The sequence below is a fragment of the Dromiciops gliroides genome, chromosome 5 (assembly GCF_019393635.1).
Source record: "Dromiciops gliroides isolate mDroGli1 chromosome 5, mDroGli1.pri, whole genome shotgun sequence".
In the NCBI taxonomy this organism is placed as follows: Eukaryota; Metazoa; Chordata; class Mammalia; order Microbiotheria; family Microbiotheriidae; genus Dromiciops; species Dromiciops gliroides.
Window position 1 is genome coordinate 18,940,336 of NC_057865.1, and position 24,967 is coordinate 18,965,302.

General features: G+C 43.3%; 1 protein-coding gene across 1 annotated transcript in view; it reads left to right on the forward strand.

Annotated features, from left to right (window-relative positions):
* CREB5 (cAMP responsive element binding protein 5) overlaps positions 1-24,967 on the forward strand; it is a 420,900-nt gene that overhangs the window by 278,752 nt on the left and 117,181 nt on the right. Inside the window, exons 5-6 of the mRNA XM_043965167.1 lie at positions 14,703-14,829; positions 19,132-19,242. Of these exons, the coding sequence (XP_043821102.1) occupies positions 14,703-14,829; positions 19,132-19,242 (238 nt within the window). The remainder of the gene's footprint in view (positions 1-14,702; positions 14,830-19,131; positions 19,243-24,967) is intronic.

Sequence of the window (24,967 nt, forward strand, 5' to 3'; positions counted from 1 at the left end):
CTTCTAGTGCAACCCTCTCATTTTACAGATGGGGGAAACTGAGACCAAGAGATGTTAGGTGACTTGCCAAGGCCAATAGTGCCAAGGTTCAGTCCAGGTCTTCTGCCTCCCAACCTGGATATCTTTCCATTGTAACCACATTGCAGTCTACAGGGGCGTAATCCAATCTTGCTCTCAGACGTGACTTTTTTTTGCGGGGGGGGGGGGGGGGGGGGCCCGCGGGAATGATAGGATCTGTCATCCCATTAATATAATGAATTCCCTCTTCCAATGCAAGTGGGCATTGCTCCTCAATTTACAGTCTTAGAAGGGGAGATCAGAGGTTAAGTCATTTGTCAGGGGTCTCATTAGTGAGTGTGATAGGTAGACAAGGCCAGCTCTCCCTGACTCTGAAGACAGTTGTCGTCGATCCACTCCACCACAGTGCCTCTCTTTGCCTGAGACTTTACATTCAATCTATTGCTAATGATGGTAACCTAAAGGTCCATAAAGTCCCCTAGCATATATCATTGTGATGTAGGTGGGGACACTCTGGTGCCTGAGAAGCACAAGCTTTAGTGGGGTCCTACCAATCTGTCAAGGCTTTGGGGAGGAACCCAATGGACCAGCAAGGTCCAGCCTAGGTTGGTTCAAAAAGGCTCCTGAACACCTTGGCACACAGGTTGATGAATTGTTCAGTCACAGTCTCTGTTGAAGACCATCTAAAGCATAGAGGGGGAGGGGGGTCGATCTTCACTGATGAGTGAGGAACACGGGAAAGACTCTCAGGTCTTTGCACTTACCCCATTTGTGAAGTGCTCTCCCTCCTCCTCCTCTGCTCCAAGACTCAACTCAAGGGGCCACCTTCTGTAGGAGGCGTTTCTGCTCCCCCTCCCCACGCCCCCCAGCTTCAAGTGCCTTTCCATCCATTTCCTGTTCGGTGTATCGACCTTTATATAGCATCTGATGGAATGTAAGTTATGGACTTTGTATCCCAGTATGCAGCAAGTGCTTGTCACACAAAAGGTGCCTAATCAGTGGTTTTTGAAGTGAATTGCATTTCCACCTTGTCCCTTAACTGTGGTGCCAGAGCTGGACTGGTCAGAATCAATTGGTCAACCATCATGCATTTATTTGGTGCCTGATGTATGCCAAGCACTGGGTCAGGGACGACAGATAACGAAACAATGATCCCTCCCTCACAGAGCTTACATCCTAGAAGGTCAGACAACAAATACATAAAATATGTATATGGAAAATAAAGACCTTTTTTGTTAGAGACAGGGGGATTGTGTTATGGTTAAGGGTTGGTCTGGATGGCCTTTGAGCTCTCAGTCTATTCTGCAGAGCAAAGTGTCCAGGGGACGAGCGCCATGGATAGCCACGGACCCCCAGATCTTGCCGTATGAAGACTGGTTAAAGGAAGTGGTATTGTTCAGACTAGAGAAAGCAGAAAGCAGGACATGATGGCTGTCTTCATTCGGAAAGAGAGATTAGACTGAGGCCAGAACTAGGAGCAACGGGCCAAGTTGAAGAGGCAGATTTACATTGTATGTTAGGGAAAATTTCCCAATAATAAGAATTCTCCATACATGAATAGGTTTCCTCGTGATAGAGTGGGACTTTCTCACTGGAGGTCTTCAGGCAAAGGCTGGATGCCCCTTCAGTAGAGAATGGTGCAGCGGTAAAGATTGGGCAGGATGGCTTTTGAGATCCCTGCCAACGCTGGTGAATCAGTGGTTATTGAGGAGACAGGATGGGGTGAGGAATCTTTGCTTTGCACTGCTTATTACTGATTCTAATTTAAGGTAGCTAGTAAGCTGCAAAGCCAGGAGAAATTGAACCCAGCCCCCAGCCCGAATACTGATTAAAAGAAATGCTCAGGATGCAGCACTGACAGTCCTGAGCTCTAGCGCGATTCCCTCATGGTGTTTTATGGAACACCAACTAGGCACACCATGCCCACGCATGGGACTGCGAAGGCTGGAGACAATCCTTCTGAGGAAGAGAGAAAACTGACCACCAGCCCAGGAAGCAGGAAGGAAATTCATGGGGACATTGAGTACCTCTCAATCGGGAGTAATGAAGAGCTCTCTCCCTTGCCTGAAAGCCACCTGGTGCTGGTCCCAGACGAGGACAGGATGGAGGAGTCAATGAACTCTCTTCCTGATACAGTTCTGTTAGTTTGGGACTGAGCCCATGCTCATCACCCTTCTTCATCTGTGCTTAATTGAATTTTCCTAAGTGCAAACTTTAACTGTAAATGAACTCAGTTCAGAAACCACAGATTGACTGATTTAAAAATAAAGAATTAAAAAAATCCCTCCATGGGAGCCTGAAAATAATTTATAACATTCCCTCACGGAATGAAGCTCAGCCCAGCACAGTGGAAAGGGCAGAGGATCTAATCAGAAGTCTCCTACTCTGACACTTATTACTTCTATGACCTTGGTCAAATCATTTAACCCCCTGGACCTCAGTCTCCCTGTTTGTAAGAGAGGGGAAGCATTTATATAGTGACTATTAAATGCCAGGGACTGTGCTAAGTGTGGTTTGGGGGATTTTTGTGGGGACAAATATCTCATTTGATCTCTGTAATGTGAAAAGGTTGTAGTGGATTTCCTCTGAGGTCCTTTCCAATTCTACATCTACAACCCTAGGCCCCCTTTTTTTTTCGGGACACTGAGGGTTAAGTGAATTGCCCAGGGTCACACAGCTAATAAATGTCAAGTGTCTGAGGTCGGATTTGAACTCAGGTCCCTCCTGAATCCAGGGCCGGTGCTTTATCCACTGTGCCACCTAGCTGCCCCCAATCCTAGGCCCTTTAACAAGCCTCCTTAACCCCAACCCCGATTTGATCTGTAGAAATTATTTTAACAGGCTTATCATCTTTAGAGATTCAGATTGCACTTTTGAGGATAAAAACTGAATGAGAATCACAAAGTTAGAAGAGGTCTCAAAACTCTCATTTTACAAGTGAGGAAACTGAGGCCCAGATCGGAAGTCACACAGCCAAGGCCAACAGTGAATTAGTAGCAAGAGTCATAAATTTAGGTTTTGAAATGGGCCTTAGAGGTGACCTCATATACTTGCCGATTTACTTTCTGTAGATGAGGAACTGAGATTCTGGCAGTTAAATGACAGGCGATCAGAATTTGAACCCAGGTCCTCAACTCTAAGTCCAAGGCTCTGTCCATCCTGCAACGCTGCACACTGGATTCAGTATTTATTTTACTATTCATTAAATGATATTAACTCTACGACTAACCCAGTTTGTCAACCTGGAGTCCATTCTGAAGTTGTCCAGAAAAATGATTCAGCCCAGCAAGAGTTGTTCCAATGATCTATATAGACAGGTTTGAAGTCAGGTGAACCCAGGTTCAAATCCTACCTCAGGCCTTTACTAGTTGTGTGACTCATCAAATCTCTTAATTTTTTGGAGCCTCCTTTATCTCTTCAGTAAAATGTGCTTTGCAATTCACAAAGCGCCATAATGATCTCTGACGGAACCATAGAACTACAGCTGGCAGAGATCTTAGAGGTCATCTGGTCCAAGTCTAATTGTACAGATAAGGAAACTGAGGCCCACAGATAGGGAGCAAGTTACCCAAGGTCAGACAGAGCCAGGATTTAACCCTGTGATCTCTGACTCCAAATTCAATCCCTCTCTATCCACTCCATCCCCTTGCCATTCTCCATTTCAAACCTTTCAAAGCCCTAATAAACATCTCCCCTGAACTGAGAAGATATAGCATGCCCATGGTGAAATAGCCCACAAGCTCTGTTACATTTTATTGCAGCATTGGCTAACTCAGTCCTGTTTCCTTTAAGGTGGAAGGAGTTAGGGATTGTCAGGTGACCAGAGGCTATTTCTCCAAAAGAATAAACGGTTCAGTAGTCGGGGGTAGAAGAAATGGGGCCCCCTGGTTTCCCTGGGGTGATAGGTTTCCTTTCTGAAACCCCCTGGTGATAATGATTCCAAAAACGCCTTTGTCAATATCTATAAATCAATGCAAACCCAAGAGGGGATGTTTTAATTGACACAGTTTGAATGTAAATGATACTCTCCAGTCCAGGCCTTAAGCATTATTAAGTATAGTATTATTGTAGGGCATTCATCCAATTTTTAAAACATTACATAGATTGGAGACAGATGAGCTTTCCTGAATTATTTTAGCTCTGTTTGGAAAAAAATGCCTAAAATAAGGTTTCAAATGGAAATTAATGAATTGATGTAAAAACAAATGGGCCCAGCAGTCATCAGAGGGCTCGAATTTAAGGGCGCCATTGATAAAGAAATACAGATGACTTGGGACTAGGGGTAAAAGGAAGGGGGGAGGGGCGTTGCAACTCTTTCAGAACAGAGCTGTGTTTTGCTAGGGTCTTGGTGGCCTGTTAATACAGATTAGAGATCCAGTTTGGTCATATAAACCCATTCATTTCTTCCCATTAGCCTTTTGAACCCCGATATATGTGTGTAATGTGTGTTAAAGTGGGAAACACAAGTATTCAGATGCTGGAGTGAGAAGATAGGGAAGTACCTTGAGGTTGTTCAAACAATACCCTCCTAAATGTATGGGGTCATGGCTTCCTTATTCTTTCGCAAGCATTTTGTCTCTCTCCCAGTGAGTTTGTTTCTTCAGATGGTTCTTTTTATTATTATTTATTGTCATCATTATCATTATCATCATTATCGAAACAAGTCCCTGAAAAATAGCTGCTTGAGACTTCCTTTGGAGTTTTCGTGAAGCATCTTTCTCCAGAAAACTTCTCTGAATGCTTTTTGGAGCTCTGTAATGCGCAAAAGGTACAGTGGATAGAGAGAGTGTCAGCCTTGAGTCAGGAGGACCCTGAGTTCAAGTCCAACCTCACACACATACTAGCTGTATGACTTTGGTCAAGTCACTTTACCTTGCTTGCCTCAGTTTCCTCATCTGTAAAATGAGCTGGAGAAGGAAATGGCGAACACTCCAGTATCTTTGCCAAGAAAAACCTAAATCGGGTCACGAAGAGTCGGACAGGACTAAAACGACTGAACAACAATTCTGTGAATGCAGAGTTAAAACTAATTTGACTACAACCAGGGACCTATTCTCAGCAGCTTCACCGTGGGCCAAGTGCTTGCCTTGGAGTCAGGAAGACCTGGGTTCAAATCCTCTGACACTTTATTGGAACCTCGATATGGAGCTGGACCTCAGCATCACACTTCACATTTTGCTGATGAAGAGCTTCAGGCCAAAGGGAGGGAAGAACTTTCCCAAGATCACACGGGGAGTGGGGAGTGGAACCAGGATTCTAACCCAAGGAATTCTGACTCAAAACCCAATGTTCTTTGTGCCATACTGCCTGTTGGCCTTGGGCAAGTCACTTCACCATACTGAACATTAAATTTTAATGATCAAATCTCAGAGCCACAAGGGACATATTGTATGGAAAGTGTTCTGCAGTCCCAATGCTTTGTGCACTTTCCTTGGTGTAGACCTCTGCCAGTATGGAACATTCCTCTACCTGTGCAAATTAGCACCTAGTCTGTGCCAGGGCATTGAGAAGCTAAGGACTTGCCATGGGTCATACAGCCAGATGTTCCAGAGGCTGTCCCCAAGGCTGGCTCCCTATCCTCTCCTATAATTACTAATTATAAATAATAGTGAGTTAGCAGGGTTCAGTTATTTTTAGGCTATTATATTGGATTATTTTTAGGTTGAGATTCTAGAATGAATCTTAATGATGGGTGAGCTTTAATTCACCATGTTTAAGCTGTTTCGTCTTGATTGTTGGGGAGCTTTCTCTCATCTTCGGTTGTTTCATAACATACTCTTGCTTCATGAAGACACTAAAACAAGTCCCCCACTCCCTAGGCTCATGTTGCACCCAAGGTCTCTGACAGTCATTTCCTTTTCAGGAGAAGCAGAATTTTTAAAAGTCCACTCCTGGGGGAAGGGAAAAGGAAAAGTTGTTCTCTCTTGTTGCCTGTTCCTTCCTCTGAAGATTTAGGGGTTTAGACTCCCCTTCCCCGGCCCCTGACAGAAACTCGTTTGGCAAGTCAGGCTATAATTCTTCCCTTAAGAACATCCAAATGAAGTTTCTGTGTCTTTTCAGGGATGTGTCCTCGGAGCACACACAGACCAAAACTCTTCCTTCTGCTGTGTCTTCCCCAAGCTTTTGCAAAGGTTGTGCCCTTGCTTGGAACGGTATCGCTTTTTACATTTTCCTCTTAGAAGGACCCTTTGATGCTTTCAGTTCTGAGCTCGCCTGCAACCCCCTCCCTGAGGTCTTTGCCAATTTGTCACTTGTTGATACCCCCATTCTCATTCTCATTCTCTCTCTCCTCCTCCCATCTCTCTCTCTCTCTCTCTCTCTCTCTCACACACACACACACACACACACACACACAATTCCTTTACATTTATATAATCTCTGTATTTACTTGCAGTGATATGTCATCTAAAGGTAAACCATGTAAAATGTCGGGTCCTTTAGGGAAGAGACTTTCGTCTTTTTCTTCACAGGGCTTGGCACATATAAGTATGTTAATCAACAAGCATTGATTAAGTGCCTGCTGTGTGCTATGTACCAGATACTGTGCTAAGACCTGCAGATACAAAGAAAGGCAAAAGACGTTTCCTGATCTCAGGGAGCTCGCGTTCTAATAGGGGAGGCAACAGACAAATGACTATGTTCGTATTAGACAGTTCCATGGTCGATGGAAGGCCATCTCAGAGGCACTAGCCACTGCCGGGAATTGCACAAGGTGGGATTTGAGCCGAGCCCTGGGGCAAGGCCAGAAACACTTAATAGGATCAAAGAGCTAGAGCTGAAATAGACATTAAAGATCATCTGGTCTCTCCCCAGCAATTTTCCAGAGGAGACCCTCAGGGCCCAGAAAGTGACTTGCCCAAGGTGATACAGAGCTGGGATCCAGATCTGATTCTTTTGTCCCTACTCTCATTCCCAATAAATGCTTATCGAACTGATATGGTTACCCATGTTTTATAAAATTTTTTCAATAGTATTCGCAATTGTGGATTATTTCGGAAAATTCTGTTACCAGTATTACCTCCTCCTAAGAGAGGAGACTTACTTAGACCAACTATTATGGTCCCCATTCAATTGAAAATATCTAATGTGTTGATTGAGTTCATGTCACTTTTCCCCCCAACTTTTGTCCACGTTCCCTTCAGCTGGTTCTATATGTAGCCCTGACCAAATAATAAGAGTTCCCATTCTAAATCGTGGCATTTTAAATGTTGTCTGTTCTAAGCCCTTAATTTTACAGATAAGGAAACTGAGTCCCAGGTGGCATGAATTGCCACAGGCAGCCAAGTCTGTTGACTTCCACCCTGGCCTCCTTTATATTAAGCTGGACTGCCTCCCCGCTAGATTCGTCTCCCGATTTGCCAAGATCTCTGAAATGTTTATGGCTTACTCTTGATTCTGGCTTTGCTCTCCCTGCTTTCTGGTTGGCTTAATTAGTTTGATTGTTTATTGTTTTTCCCATGCTGACCACATGCCTGTGGGGCTTTACCAAAGCCACCCCAGTCGGTTTAATGCTTACTCTTGCGGCTTGGGCATCCCGTGGGGACTTGGGAGTGAGAAATCAATAAGGCATAGAAGATAGATTCTAGCTTTGAGAGCTGGAAGGCACCCCAAAGCTAAGTCCAATTCCTTATTTTAGAGATGAGGAAACCGAGACCAAGCAAATGAAGTAGCCTCACCCAGCTAGGAAGTGACAGAGCCAAATTCAAACTCAGGTCTTTTTGGCCCCAAACCCAGTATTCTTTCCATTACAAAAACAAAACAAAGCAAAAAACAAAAAACACCAAACAAACCAGTATTTAAAGCCTCACCAGACCAGCAGCTATGTGAGATTGGGCAATCAATTCACCTAGACTCAGTTCTTATCTGTGAAATTAGGGGAGGGGGCCTGAAGGACTCTGAAGTCCCTTCCAGGTCTACTTCTGTGGCTTTAGAGTCAGTCTATCCCCCTCAAACATCAAGAACAGGAGCAGACTCAGTCTGCCTTTTTCAGGCGCCCCCACCTTGGTGGGAGCATATGCCGGGGCGGGAAGGAAGAAGGTATAGCTGTCATCCCTTGCCTTCCTCCTGAAGACAGTGAAAATAGTCAGTCAATCTTTGACATTTTAACTTGAAAGAAAAGCTTACAATGGATCCCAGCACCTAAGCAGTGTGTTTATCCAAGTGTATAAAGAGGAATAATGTGTACGTATGGAAAACTCTCAGTACAACGGAGAGCCCTACAGTCATTGAAGAATCCGCTCTGAGCTCACACACCTCACCTTGTTCCATGCCCCAACAATCGTGAGCAGAAACACTTTGCCTAAAGGCACGTGGTTATTAAAAAGAGAGGATCAGCTTGCTCAAAGTCTGGAATTATTAGCTCATGGCGACAAGCCCACACTAGAGAGAGGGAGAGGAAGAGGGATGAAGGGAAGGGTGGGGGAGGGAGCAAAATGGAAAGAAAGAGAGAGAAGGAAAGAGAAACAGAAAAAGGAGAGATAAAAAAGAGAGGAGAGAGAAGGAAAGAAAAACAAAAAAAGACCAGAGGAAAAAGGGAGTAGATAGAAAGAGGTGAGACAATGAAAGGAGAGAGAGAAACAAAAAAGGGAGAGATGGGTAAAAGAAGGGGAAAGGAGAGAATAAAGAGAATAGAGAAGGAGAAAGATGAGAAGAGAGGTAAAAAGAATTAGGAAGAGGAACAGAAAGAAAGAGAAAGGGAAAGGGGAAGGGAAAAGAGGAAGGAGAAGAACAAAAGGGAAAGGGAAGGAGAGGGAATGAGAGAGAAGGAGAAAGGAAGGAGGGAGAAGAAGAGAAGTAAAGGGAAGGGGGATGGAGCAGAAAAGGAAGGCATAGAGAATTGAAAGAAAAGAGGAAAAGAGAAAAAGCAGGTAGAAAAGGATGAGGGGAAAGAGAAAGAAAGAAAGGAAAGAAGGAAGGAAGGAAGGAAGAGAGAAAGAAAGAAAAGCAAGAAAGAGAGAAAGAAGAAAGAGAATAAAGAAAAGAAAGAATGTAGGCAGAGAGGAAGGAAGAAAAAAGAAGGAAGAAAAGGAGAAAGAACAAGAGACTGTTAGTTCTATGTCTTCACAACTGCTACAATTCTACCATCTTATTTTCAGAGCCTTCATTCTGCATGACTTACAGTTTTTAAAAGGGAGAGGGGAGGAGGAGTATAATTTGAAATGGCCTCATGATCTCTTAGTTACACTGAGACATCATAACGTTACTCTATAAATTGCTCTGAAAAAATCATGGGGATAAAGATGGGAATATACTGAGGATTCTTAACCTAGGGTCTGTTACCTTTTTGATTTAGTGTTTTGATAATGATTTCAATATAACTGGCTTCCAGGGTAATCCCACATATTTTATTTTATGCATTTAAAACCTTCATTCTAAACCGGGGTCCCTGGGCTTCCCCAGAATGTCAGAGGGATGTATGACACCACAAAAGGATGCAAGCCCATGGACTATTATGGTGAAAAGCTTATTTCACTGAGTTTTAGCCCAAGGAACTCTCCCTGCTCCACTTTTTGGTGTGGAGGCAGCATGCTGAAGTCTGAGGCTGGTCCTAGGCTCTGTCATTCTCTGCCTTGTATGACACAAAGACACAAAGTCTTGGAGTTTCCATTTCCATGTCTGAATAATGAGGGAAATAATATCCACCACCCTACTCTCTGTTGACCTGAAAGGTTTAAACTATCATCTGAGTGCAATATATTATCATAACAATTATGACGATGTCTGCATATACAAAGGGAAGTGGAGAATTAAAGCAATTACTCCAACAATTCTGACCCCAAACCACTTTTGCCTCAATTATCTGGATATTTCAGGCAAAAGTGTTTTATGGGCTGATTTATCCTGATAATTGCCTCAATTCTCCACTTATAATCTAATTTGGGGGGATGGGGGGGCTATAATTTCATCAGCGTGGAAACTCCTTGTAACTTAGTCTTGGAGAGCTGCCTGGGACACTGAGAAGGTGTGACTTGTACAGGGACACGGAGCTATTTATTATGCGTCAAAGGCAAGACTTGAACCTAGGTCTTTCTGATTCCAAATTCAGCTATGTATCTAGAAAATAAAGGAACTACTTTGATGTTTCATAACACCAAAAAAAACCTTTGTAGTGTAAAGTGATAGTTTAAATAGTCTGCTTACATTGTGTGTGTGTGTGTGTGTGTGTGTGTGTAGCAATGAGGGTTAAGTGACTTGCCCAGGGTCACACAGCTAGTAAGTGTCAAGTGTCTGGGGTCACATTTGAACTCAGGTCCTCCTGACTGGTGCTTTATCCACTGCACCACCTAGCTGCCCCCTTATTCTGCTTACATTTTTAAAAGTGCAGGCCCCATCTGTGGCCAAATTTCAGTCATTTGGGGTGATGAAGTATGGGCTTGATCTAAATCCAAAGAAACAAGGTGCCCCACCCCATCACACCGGCCTGTGGCAGTTTTTATCATTCTTTATGACAATAGTCCACGTCCATGAAACTGTCCCAGCTTGGTCCCAGGCAAAGAACGCCAGAGCTGAAGTTGGGAGACCTGGATTTGGTTCCCAGCCCTGGCATTGACTGAGGACCTGGGTAATCTAAGGTGCTTCACCTTTCTCGGCCTCAGTTTCCCAATCTGTAAAATTTAGGGGCTGGACTTAATGAAGGTCTCTTCAAGCTTTAGGTCAATCCCTTAAACATTTGGAAGATCTTAAAAGATGTTTGGAATGATTAAAGAAAAAGTAAATTGTGCTGGGGAAAAGAGCACTTGATTCTGAAATAGAAGATGTGGGTTCAAATCCCACTTTTGGATTGGGAACTATCTGCTTGACCTTGAACAAGTCACCAACGCCCCAGGCTTCAGTTTCTTCCTCTATTAAAAGGAAGGAATTGGAGTAGGTGATCCTTCTTTCAAGAACCTCCAGGGACAGCTAGGTGGCACAGTGGATAAAACAGTGGCCCTGGATTCAGGAGGACCTGAGTTCAAATGCGGCCTCAGACACTTGACACTTACTAGCTGTGTGACCCTGGGCAAGTCACTTAACCCTCATTGCCCTGCAAAAAAAAAAAAAAAAGAACCTCCAGACGTGGGCTCTCCCTTTACTAATGCAGATCTCAACCCCTCTTTAACTTATTAGCTCAGAAAAGTGAACTTTCCCCATGGTGACAGTGATAAGAGATTTGAACCCAGTTAACTTTTCCTGTCTCCAAAGACAACACACTTTCTGCTATACCACTTCGACTCTCCTATGTGTATAAACATTCCCCCTTTTTGGTTTTTCCTCTGTATTTCATGAATGTGTGTGTGTGTATATATACATATACATACATATACATATATACATATACATACACATACACATACATATACATATGCATATATATACATATATAAAACTTTAGGTGTTTGTCTATACATGCTTAGAGAAGTTGGAGAAATCATAGGCATACAATTCTCCATATCTCTGCACATTTGCAATTAACATTCCAACATGTATGTATCTGTGATGATCAGTCATAATTTCTAAAGCGGTTCTTTGATCATTTCTGGCAAAGAAAGTGGAAAAGGTAATCTTCTGTCGTAGTGTAAGGCTATGTGAACCAGAGAGGGAAGATGGAATCTTGTTGCTCCTCTCGGCCTCCCCACATCTTCCCGATAATTCAACCCAATCCAACAAGCATTAAGTGCCTCCTGCATGCCAGGCACTGGGCTGAGGATATAAAAACAAAAACAAGTCTCAAGGAGGATTTGTCCATTCTACTGGACAGATAACCCTGACTTAACTGTCCTGGCAATTTTTGACCTTTGCATTTATTTTAATTACATTATGATGCAACAAGACTTCATGGACAATTCTCTTGAGAGTTAATTTTTCTACTGTATACATCTTATCTCTGCTCTCAGGGGGCTCACAGTCTAATGAGGGAGACAATATATATGGGGGAGAGAGAAAAAGAGGATGCATTGGAAATAATCAAAATCAGGAAAAGATTTTTGTAGAAGGTGGGATTTTATCTGCGACTCAAAGGAAGTTGGGAAGGTAGGAGACAGAGGTGAAGAGGAGGAGCATTCCTGGTATGAGGGGCCACCAGTGAGGTACCTCGGGTTGGAGACAGTGTCATGGGACAGCAAGGAAGCCGGTGGCAAATGAAACTATGAGAGCAAAATGAGAGCAAAACTCTGAGAAAAGTTATCACAAATGTGCCACCTGGAATGTCGTGAGATGTTTTCTTTTTTTTTTTTTGGCGGGGGCAATGGGCGTTAAGTGACTTGCCCAGGGTCACACAGCTAGTAAGTGTCAAGTGTCTGAGTCCAGATTTGAACTCAGGTCCTCCTGAATCCAGGGTCAGTGCTCTATCCACTGCACCACCTAGCTGCCCCGGTTTTCATTTTTTTAAAAGCCTTTATACAGCTCCCCAGAGCTGAGACACACAGAGGGGGAGGCCAAAAAAGGGAGTTAGCTTATTTGCCACTTTTAATAAACACAAACAATTCCTTTTTCCCTCAGTCCTATGTTCCCTGACTCATTAAATCCATTTAAGGGTTTTTTCTTCTCTGTTCTACAGCAGAGCTCTGACTCGGGGCTCCCCAGAGGATGGCTTGCACAAGTCCTGTAGGTCAGGCCAAAAATCAGAGTTTTTTCTGTCAGGCAGCCTAACACCTTGAGTTATTAGGAAATGGCTGATTTCTAACTGGGGCCGTGGAATCTTGACTCTCCTAGTGAAAGCCTGAGTGACAGAGGGTGGAGTTGCCCTTGGTCCTTTGTTTGGGGGAAGCCAGGACCTGGCTTACTGTTTGTTTTCTGGTCCCCAACAAGAAGCTCCAGCAAATTTCTGTCATGACCTAGCAGATAAAGTTTGCCCTGCAGGGAGTGAGGACACAGAGCTGCCCAAAATGAGACCAGGCACCCAGAAGAGGTTCCCCATGATGGAGGGAATGACACCAGTTGTTTCTAGACTTGGAAAAACAGGTCCAGGAGAGTGCCACACATGACCTTATTCCAATCTAGGACCCTAGAGGGACAGACTTAGAGCACAGAGGGCTCATAGGGGTCATCTCATCCGACCCCACTCATTTTATAGGTGAGGAAAGGGAGGTGGAGAAAGGTCAAGTTGGAGGCCACATGGCACAAGGAAAGGGTGTTGCATTTGGAGTCCAAGGGTCTGAATTCAAATCCCAGCCTCTTCCGCTACTTACTAACAATGCAACCCTGGACAAGTCACTTCCTCTCTGTAGGCCTCAGTTTCCTTATCTATAAAATGAAGGCATTGGCCTAGGTGACCTCTGACTTTCCTTCGAGCTCAAAATCCAGATTCCTTCGATCTTAAGTGTCTTGGCCAAATTCATACATATAGTGATTGACAGAGGGTTTTCCCCGCAACATTTAAATATATTTTTATTTATTTTGTCAAATATTTGCCAAATATACCTAAAACAATTGAACATTCATTTTTTTAAAATTGTGATTTCCAAATTCTCTCCCTTCCTCCTGTCCCTCCTCTACCCCTTGAGAAGGCAGGGAATTTCATAGAGGTCATATATGTGAAATGTCCATCTTAGACATGTTGCACAGGAAAACACACACGCAAATAAAGAAGGTAAAAAGAAATCTGTTTCAATACTGACTCAGAGTTTATCAGTTCTTTCTCTGGAGACAGATAGCATGTTTCATCATTAGTCCTTTGGGATTGTCTTAGAACATTGTGTTGCTGAGAATAGCTAAGTCATTCACAGCTGATCACACAATGTTACTGTTACTGTGTACAATGTTCTCCTGGTTCTGCTTACTTCACTTTGTATCAGTTCATACAAATCTTCCCAGGTTTTTCTGAAACCACTGTGCTCATCATTTCTTATAACACAATAGTATTCCATCACAGTCATATGCCACAGCTTATTCAACCATTCCCCAACTGATGGGCATGCCCTCAATTTCCAATTCTTTGCCACCACAAAATAAAGAGCTGCTATAAATGTTTTGGTACATATAAGTCCTTTTCCCTTTTCTTTGATCTCTTTGGGATACAGACCTAGTCATAATATTTCTGAGTCAAAGGGTATGCATAGTTTTATAGACCTTTTCCTGTAAGTCCAAATTGTTCTCCAGAATGTTCAGACTAATGCACAATTTCACCAACAGTGCATTAGTGTCCCTGTTTTTCCTTATTTTTTCTATCCTTTGTGGGACAGAGGTTTTGAACCCACATCTTTTCTGGATTTGAACCCAGGTCTTCCTGAGTCCATACCCAGCGTCCCAATGCTTCCTTAAAGATCAAACAAACTTCATCATAGAATTTTACTTAGGATCAAATGAGATGGTGCCTAGTAAGTGTTTTTCAAACTTTAAAGCACTATTTGGATGCAAACTATTATAGTGAATATTTATCTTGTTTATTCTGCACATAGCTGGCATTGTATTTATTTGTTTGCATATCCCCCCCCCCATTTGATTGATTATGAGCTCTTTGAGGACAGGGACTGTCTTTTGCCTCTTTTTGTATCTCCAGTGTTTAGCACATTGCCTGGTACATAGTAGGTCCTTAACACATGTTTATTGATTAATTGATTGATAGAAAATATGATTATTATTTTTCCCCATGATCCTCATCATCACACAAACTGTACTGGTTAATTGGATCTCTGGGGCATGGGATTCCCAGTACTGGTGTGCTCCGGGCCGAGAATGATGGCAACTTTTCCTTTCTTCCTTCCTAGGCCTGTCCCAGGCTCTCTATCGTCACTACTGCACCTTCACAACAGACAGAGACAGCCCATGCCAGCTTCTATGCCCGGGACCCTGCCGAACCCTACCATGCCTGGCTCTTCAGCAGTCCTGATGCCGGTAAGGTTTTCGGTTTCATAGCTGTTTCTTCTATTCCTTACCTCTCCTATTGCTTTCACAGGTTTCTCTTACATCTTAACAGGAAGGCCATGAATTTGGTGGGTGTTTTTTTTTAATAACTGTATTTTTAAATCATTGGTTTCCTTTGTAATCCTATGTATTTTATTTTATGCATCGACTGTCCAAGGGGCCCAGGACCCCCACCCCAAAAGCTAATAACTTGTCCCCTATATCAAGGATCTGTGATGGGACCTCCCCCACCTCACCCATTACAACACCATAACTTAATAACTGTGGGGACCAATTTTTAATTAGGGAGTTCTAGCTAAGCGGCTTGCCACAATATTGGGGCAAGGAAGGAGACTGGCAGCCTCCCTCAAAGCAGAACAGGACTTATTTTAACAAGAATGAACTTTAAAAAAAGAACACAAACAGAATCAGTAGGATCCAGGGAAAGGAAATAAAATGGGGAAAGGGAAATTATACAACCTGAAAAAATACCACCAACCAGGAATCAGCTGAGAATACACAGCCCCACTCCTGTCGCCTTCCAGCTTCCAGCTAGAATGGTGACTTCCCCCCATTCCCCGAAACCCCACACAGCCCCCAACCAATTGTCTGGCCACTCTGACAGTCACATGACTGCCCTCACTAGGCTTCCAATCATTCTAATTTTGCCAGGCTTATGTAGGCGTCTGTGAGTGGTGATGACGTGAGGTGCCAGAGCCCTGGCAACAGCTACAACCAGTGGGTGGAGCAGCGTGTGGTTTGTGGAGCCCCAGGCCAGTGCACACCAAGGCATAAAAGCCTCAAATAACAATTAATTCTTTATATAACTAAATCTGAGAGAGTTGTCTGGGTTAGGTTCAAGGTAAAACGACTTGACATAGCTAACAAATTTCAAATGGTGGAATTTGAACCCAATCCTTTCTGAATGCAATCCCATCACTCCCCCCCCCCCTGCCAGCCTGGGCAATGAGGGTTAAGTGATTTACCCAGGGTCACACAGCTGGTAAGTGTCATGTGTCTGAGGCCGGATTTGAACTCAGGTCCTCCTGAATCCAGGGTCAGCACTTTATCCACTGTGACCCCTAGCTGCCCCATCCCATCACTGTTTCTGTAATACCAAAATGTCCTTCCAAAATGGTCAGAAAAATAGGAGATTGTTATGTTTTGGAGCAAAGGGTTAGTGGGGGGAGCAAAGCACAGGTACTGCGTGCCCAGTGTGCCTACCCTCATCCTCACTTCATTATGGAATCCCTGGTGCTAGAATACCCTGCTTTCCTGTGCTCTATCTGTCAAAATGGATTAATTGCACAAAATGGGTTAACTCAAGGGTGGGAAGTTGGCCCATATCTCAGCCTTCCCATAATACCCGGTCATAGGGCTATTCTCCAACATAACCACATCCTCTCCCTTCACCTTGTTACAGCCTACCCATTTCCCCCTACCTCCACCCATCCCTCCCCTAGAATTCACAACCCCTTCTTAGACAGTTAGAAGTCGGCTCCTTAGGGTAGGTATGATCCTAACTCCCCAACAGTGGGACATCCACAGTGGTACGTTGCCCACAGATACCATTAACAAATTTCCTGCACCCCTCCCCCCCCGGCCCCAACACCACATCAGCATACCCTACCCAAATTACTGATAGACATCTACAATCAAAAAGTTCAAGAGCCTCCAGATCCTGCTCTCCTCACCATTCTACAGTCCTTCATAACCTCCCCTCCTCCTACCTCTCTAGTCTCCCCTTATATCTTACCACAATTCTTGATCCTGGTCAAGCTGTCCTACTGACCAGTCCTATCAACAAGACAACTCCTGTGTCTTGTCCCTGGCATTTCTCTTTGGCTGTCACCTGTGCCTGGAACACTCTCTCCCTCACTACACTGTGACCTGAGCACTGACGTCAAGGGCTTCCCAGCCAGGAAGCCTTCTTGACCCTTCTTAATTCTGGTGCTTTTTCTCTTTTAATTACCTCCAATTTATCCAGTATGTCATTTGCTGTGCAAATATGTGTTTTCATGTTGTTCTACAGCGCCCTTATTACCACAACACACCAGATCATGGCATGTAGGCAATATATCTACTTCCCAGGGAGGCAATGGAGACCAAAATGAGTGGTTTCAGTTCCCCAATTGAAAAGAATAATTTTCAATAGGTGGGGGAGGAGTCAGAGGGAGGGGGAGAATTTGAAACTCAAAATGTAAAAAGAGATGTGAAAAAAAGGAAAAGAATAATCTGAATGCTGTAGATTTCAGACACCATAGCAGACACAGCGGGACAGAAATTTGGGAGCTGTAATACTTATCGTATGGGATCTACCTTCTTCTTTTAACTACCAGGCCACCCAGGCCTGAAATGAAGCTCAAATACAGAGTTTGATGGGTTCTTTCCTGATAGGCAGGGTGGCTCTGAAACTTGCTCCCATTGCTAATGTTCTTTTAGTCAATAATAATGAAAGATGAGGCTTCAGAGTATAAGGGGAGGGAGACATCCAATCTCGCATCAGCAGCTATTGCTGGTGTGACCTTGAGTAAGTCACAGCTTTTCTGAGCCTCTGTTTCATCATTTATAAAAGGAGGGTCTCTGAGGTTCCCCCCAAGTCTGTATCCATGATCTTCTAATAGCTGGTGTTCATGTCAATATATAATATCATTCATTAAGATCATAATATGATAAATTATTAATTGCTGCTATTCAGGACTTATCACAGTGCCTGGCATACAGCAGGTGCTTAATAAATCCTAATGGGTTGGTTGAGCTCCTACCTTATTGTTATAGAGTGCCATGTCATCAAATTTAATGCCAAAGCCAAGGTTGGGGGGTCATAGCAGGATGACATTTTACAGATGAGGAAACTGAGGCTCAAAGGAGGGAAGTTACTTGCCTAAATTCCCAAAGCTAGTAAGCGGCAGAGCTGGGACCTGAGCCCAGGTCTTCTTACTACAAATCCAGTACCCCCGCTACCAGATCCTCTTGACCCTAGAAGGAGACTGCCTCCATTTCCTTTCCACAGAGCTATCAATCAATCAATCAATGAGTTTTTATTAAGCACTTATTGAGTACTAGTCAGTTACTCAGTCAACAAACATTTATTAAGTGCCTACTATGTGCACTATGTACCCCTGTCCTACGGTTCCTGGGATACAAGGTGGACACAGTGTGACACAGTGGAAAGAAACTGTCTTGAGAAGCACAACGAAGGGAGTGGGAAGCCCTGGTTCTGACCCCTGTGGGACTCTGAGGCAAGATACTTTCCTTCTCCTGGGCCCCCAGTGTTTTCCTCTGTAAAATGCGGTCTTTTGGACAAGATGGCTCTGGGGTCCCGGTCCCTTTGAGTTCTAAGTCTTGAACCTGTCAATCAGAAAAATACTAACCACCGTTATCACCCACCACTGACTTTTCTTATAGCATTTCAAGGTCTTGCACACAGTGCTCTAACACTGTTACTCTTTTTGATCTTCATAACACGCAATGAAAGGCGAGGTTGTCCATTATTATTCCCATTTTGACAGATAAGGAAACAGGTTGAGACAGGTTTAAGCAACTTCTCATCCAGTAGGTATCTGAGGCACTGGAATATCTTAAGACTCCTCCTTCCCGAGTTCAAATCTAGCCTCAGACGCTTTACTATCTGTGTGACCCTGGCCCAAGTCATTTCACCCTGTTTGCTTCAGTTTCTTCAAGCTGTCAAGTGAGCTGGAGAAGGAAATTGGCACCCACCTCCAATATCCCTTTGCCATAGAAAATCCCAAATGGGGACATGAAGAGTCCAGACCTGACTGAAAAACCAACTAAACAATAATGTACATCCTAACGGCAAGGGTCTTCCAGACTCTAGGTCCCACCCATTCTAGCCACTGTGATGCCTAGCTGCTCTGAGTCAGGAGAGATGGATTTAATTAGTGTATAAGACACTAACTATGGGGGACCTAGGTAGCTCCAGCCTCTGGGTCTTCATCTGTAAAGTAGGGATTGTAATACCTGTATTCTCTACCTCTGCATTCTCTACCTCTTCGTGAACCTTTGAGGGCTAGAGAAAAATAAACTATTTTATCTTTCGAAATCTATGCCCTTACCCACTGAGGAGGTCTCTGCAGAAAGGTCTCGGGCATAAAGCAGTGTTGACATTGGGCCTCAGTTGGGCATTGTGCTCCATCCACCAAACAGGTTTTCTCAGCGGCTACTCAGAGAAACCCAGACTTGTCTGTTCAGAGATCCCTGGCAGCTTTGGGTCCAGCCTGCAGGGCTGTTCTCAGAATTTCCTTTTCATTCTGCTGCTTTCCTCTCTTCTAGATGGAGAGGCAGATGTCCGTGAACTCCAACATCATGGGGATGCAAGGCCCGAACCTCAATAACCCCTGCGCATCTCCCCAGGTCCAGCCAATGCATTCAGAGGCCAAGATGGTAATGTCTCCTTCCCTGTTTGACCCCGCCTTGCTTGGGTGTGCTGCTGGCCAGCCCAGAGTGTGGGTCAGTGCAGTGACCCGGCTTCTCTGTTTCCTATGAATAGGTCTTTCTGTTCAAGGCCCATAAACAGATTGGCTCACGTTTGAGAGCATTTGTTACTGTAACTTACAGGGGAATTGTCCCCGGCAAACTGGGAGACCAGGAGGGAAAAAGGGGCATTTGGAAAGTGTGGTATTACCAAAAAGGCTTTAACAGGCTGCCCTACATTTGTGTCTACATCGTTATTTTGCTTTGGTGGAAGATGTATGTGTGTGGACGGGTTCAGTTGTTCCAAAAAGGATATCAGACTTTCTCCCTCATGTCAGCTCATTTCTAGATGTCTTTTCCTGATATTTCCACCTAAGTAAGTACTAGATATGAAAAACACATGCAACCACCATTACCCAAACATGCTTTATTCAATCTGAGCTCATTTAAAACCATCTCAAGGTACTTTTAAAGGACCAAAGGTACATCTCCCACCAACCTCCTCCACTTCTAAAAAAATCCCATTAAGGTCACAAGAAATTTACCCATGATCCTCCAGAATAAGGTGACAGTAATATTAGCTTTGAGGATCAGCACTTCTGTCAGTGTGGTCACTCCCTCCACTGATGCAGGTTGCCATCCTTGTACAACTCAGGAGATGGGCTTCAAGGATTACTGTGGCTGAGGAATTCGTCACCCTGGGACTAAGCTCCTGGAGCTGGTTTAGCTATATGGTTTTTGGTCTGTAGCCTCACAGTCCTTCACTGGGCCTGGCTGGGAGGAGCTGTCTTAGCTTCTGTTTGGTTGGCTTGGCTTTGGAGGACAAGGAGTCTCCCTCGGCAGATATGGCATCTGAAGCAAGTATTAAAAGAAGTCAGGTTGGAAATGCATGTAGCAGGCAGAGCTCTGCAGGGACTCAGCAGTTACTCATGTGTCTTAGGGGCTTTAAAATCCAATTGATCCATATATGTCTATCCCATTGGGTATCGATGGGCATTTTTCAAGCTGGTTGTGATTTCATTGGGATAGGGAACTGATGATAAGAAAGCTCTGCCAATGTTGATTGGCACCAGCTCTACTACTTGGGGTCTTAGAAAGTAGCAAGTCCAGCCTTTGACCCATACTGGCTGTGTGACCATGGACAAATCACTTAACCTTTCTAAGCTTTGATTTCCTCATCTGTAAAATGTCCTCCTAGGTGGTCCGTTCCACCTCTAAATCTGTGGTCCTCTGAAGACCGAGATTTAAGTCTTGCCTCAGATTCATGCTTGCCATGTAATCCTGGACAAGCCTTGGTGCCCCCGACAGGAGACTTCCTCAGACTGCTAGGAATAATCCATGTCACAGAGGATCTCACCTCCTCAGTCCATGTCATCCATTGTGTGATAACTTCTTGCTTTCAGTTGTTGTTCAATCATTCAGTCGTGTCTGGCTCTTCTTGACTCTATAGCATACCAATGTTGTCCATGGGGTTTTCTTGGCAAGGATACTGGAATGATTTTCCATTTCCTTCTCCAGTGGAGTAAGGCAAGCAGAGGTTAAATGACTTGTCCAGGGTCACACATCTACTTTCTAAATCTGGAATTGAACTCAGGTCTTCCTGACTGCAGCCCTAGCACTCTGTCTAGTGAGCCACCTGGCTGCCTCCTGTTGTAGACATCATTAAAGGTGTTTATCCACTTTTCTGATGGTTGCACTTGACAGTTTCTCTAAGCGTACAACATGAGCATCATGCCTCTACACCACTGGGAAAGTAGGAGTGAGCTAGGCTAGAGTTTATGGCTAGGTATGTGACTGGCTAAGTCTGAAGCTCAGCTTACCCACGAGGATTCTCTGGGGATGTTCAGTTAGTCAGTTGAGATGCAAAGATAGCAGCAATTCAGGATCAATTGGACAATCCCAGATTTGTGAGCTTTTAGCTCGAAAAAACATTTGTTCATTGAGTAGCCCATTGACCCAAAGTGGTGACAAAGCCCAGAATGTTGGCGACCTTGGGCAAAGAAAAATTCATGGTCAAGAGGTCTCTCCTGACTGAGCCACACAGTTATGGTGACATGCCAGATGGCACCAATGCCTGCTATAGAGCTGGGTAAATTTTTCTGAAATAGGCAAATGTTTGTTCAGTCTAATTCATGCAGAGCCAAACCAAATACTTGTTGGCAGAGTGAAGTTCAAGTGGGCATCTATTTTGGAGACCAAGCTAATAGCAAGCTCTTTCTCTCTGTCTCTGTCTGTCTCTTTCTATCTCTCTGTCTCTTTCTTGAAAAAAAAAAGTGAGGATACTCAAGAAGAAAATTAAATTATTCATACATGTGTTATTGGTATTAGATACTATTCTTCAGATTGGACTTTTTCTGGTTCTTCTCCTTGGGTTGGTGGGCTCCATAAGGAAAATGGCTGCCCTTCAGAAAGAACTAGACTCCCCCTTCTCCCATCCGTCTTCTAAATAGCTGCCAACTTGATACTCCTCAAGTCTGCTTCTGATCATGTTGTTGCTCTGCTCAAATAACAAAATGCAAATTTTTGTCTTTGGTCTGTGAAGCTCTCTACAGTCATGCTCTATCTGACCTTCCCAGACTAATTTCATACATTCTCCTTAACACGCTCTACCATTTAGCCAAAGTGGCCTATTTGTACTTTCTCCATCTTGTAATTTCCCTGACCATCCCGATGTCTTTGCATATGCTATCCACGATGCCTAGAATACTCTCCCTATGCCAATTAATTTTGTTTACTTTCTATGCACATCATGTTTCCTCTCAGGTACTTGTTACCACTGTCCATAGAACTCAAGTTCCCTGAGGACCGACAATGTGTTGTTTTATTTCAGTGTCTTGTATGTGAGGACCCTTAGTAAATGCTCATTTGTCACAGGAAAACTTTAGATGACTTTAGACTTTCTAAGGGATAACATAACAGTCAAGTGTTTTTGCCTATCTACTCTCTCCACTTTCTTCATACTTTTTTCAGAAATTTTCTTACCCGAACCTTTGCTCTTCTTATTAAGAAGAGAACTCCCCAAAATCACACCTCCATATCCTTTACATGTATGGGGAAAAGCACTGTTCTATACTGATGGTATATAATGGTATACCCCAATACATAAGTAAATTTACATCTAATATTTAAAGTCAGTTCAATAAGTGGTTCTCCAATGCTTATTCTGTGTAATGCTAGCAGCTAAGAATACAGAGGCAAAACAAAACAGATTCTACCCTCAAGGAGCTTACATTCCAACAGGGAGAATGCCTAATGTTCACAAATAAGATGATATAAAATTATTGCAAAGTACACACAAAGTAATTTCAAGAAAGAGAGAACACTAACAATGAGGGGAGGGGCAGAGGGGCAGAATCCTGAAAGACGATTTTTAGGAAATGATAAAAAGGAAAAAAGAAACTTCAGAATCCTTATTTTCATTTTTTCTTTACTCAAAGATAATGATGATATGGTCATCAAGACATGTATTCTTGGTTTCATCAACCAATGGTCATAAAGAGTAATTTTTCCAGCTTACTCAAGTGACTAAGGTATCGATCACCCAAGACTCATAATTGCTTTCCTTTGGGGCTCCACAAAGGGGGGGTACATCCTACTTTCCTCACTTCTGTGCACCCATGGCATTCCAAGAGGATGGGGCTGGGGGGGGGTCAACAAATGGGTGAAAGTCTGAGGACAATCATGCCTGGTCATCACTTTGCTAACAATGGAAGACAACAATGGTGGGGTCAATTTAGCTCCCATTGTGGAGAAATCCTTCAGCCCAGGGGGAAGGCATATTTTCATTGTCTTCTTATTCCTATCACAAACACATTTGTTAAAACAACACTTCATATGAAGGTTTTTACATAGCATACTAAGTTACTTCCCAGGTTCTGTCCAGGGTTGCTATGATCCAAGAGCACATGGTGATGAATTTCTTAACCATGGGAAGTTAACCCTGCCATGCTCCTCACCACGAGTCATGAGTCTGTAGAGAGAGAATCTCTCCAGGTCATTTCTTGTCTTTATAGTCTAGTATTAAGTAATAATGACCTTAGCTGCCATTTTCTAACTTTCAGGTTTACTTGACATAAATTCCCTTATTTATCTTCATTTTTTGTCACTTCTTGGTAAGCTGGTGCATTTGGTGTCCTTTGAAGAGCATAAGAGTGATGGAAACTTAAACAGGAAGTGGCTATCACAGTCTCTCTGTCTCCTGAGTAGTTATGAGTCTGGGATGGTGGCAGCTAATGAGACAGAATAGCAAGAATGTGGGATTGGCAGCAATGGCCAGGCTCGAGGCAACCACACTGTACTTGATTTCTAGCCATGCCCTTCTCTGGCATTCTCTCAATCCATGTGATAAGCAACCACTTTTACTACCTCTCCACTCCGCCCCCCCATGAGGATTTTAGATAAAATAGTTCATTATGGAATACATAACAACCAAAGATTTGGAGAGATGTCAAACTAGTTTGCCGTGCCAGTGAGTATGGAAAACCACAATGGTGGAATCAGCTGCCTCTTATATATCAAGACTTCAACCAATGGTGGAGCTCATAAGTGGTTTGCATCTCATTCAGGGCTTTCCTTAACCATGTTTTCCTATGTATCTCTATGGAAGATAGACACTAGACTCCTAGTGTACAACCTCAAATAGAAAATAGGGCCATTCATCTGTATATGTAAGGATACATGGAGGCCACATATTGACTTTGTTTTAAAATTCAATGTTGTCTTTGGTTTTATTGTATTTTTTTATTTTGTTAAATATTTCACAATACATTGTAGTCCAGTTTCTGTAAGAATGTTGTAGTCATGGTGTGTTTGATATCTCTGCAGTAAAGGCCAGGTTAGGGGTTCTTAATTTGGGGTCCATGAATTAAAAAGATAAAAAGACAGCTGGACAGATGGATGGACAGACAGATGGATGGATGGATAGATAACTGCATTTCAAAATAATTTGTTTCTTTTAGAATCCATTTTCTTTTATGCATTTAAAAACATTATTCTGTGAAGGAGTCCATGAATTTCACTAGACTACTATCCATGACATCAAAATGGTGACGAACACTTGTTTTAGCTGAAATTGAGCAGGACCTTTAATTATTTAAAAACATGATTCTGAAGAGGCATTTATATACTCCATCAGACTGTCATAGGAGGTCCATGACACAAAAAAGAGAAGAAACCTTCCTTTCAGTGAATTAATTACTGAGCATTGACGAAGCACCATCTAGGTCCCCAGCACTTTGCTAGGCACTAAGGTTACAAAGACGAATGTGAGAATCTCTGATTTTAAGGAGGTTATTTTGTTGACTGAAGCAAAGATGTGTTTGGCACTGGAGATAGATAGGCAATACACAAAACAGCCCTGCCCTCACCTGACTTTTGAAATCTGTGCTTTCCTTAGTCTGTGCACCAAGTGATTCTGAATTAATCAATTTACTTCTCTGTCCTCCTCCTGCTGGTCAGGGGAGCCCCCAGTAGTTGTTACCTACCAACTCTGAAATACTCCAAAAGAACATCAAGGGCACAGATGAAAGGTTTTCATGGCATACAAAACTGTTGTTTTTTAAGTATGAAAGAAAAGAAAGAAAGAAAAAAAATCCTTCCATGATTTTAATGTCAGGGAGAGCCTGCCTGGGTTTCTTCTCACTGTTGCCTTTGTTATTTTATGCCTAATTCTCTTCCTGTGTAAGACAGGAATGGA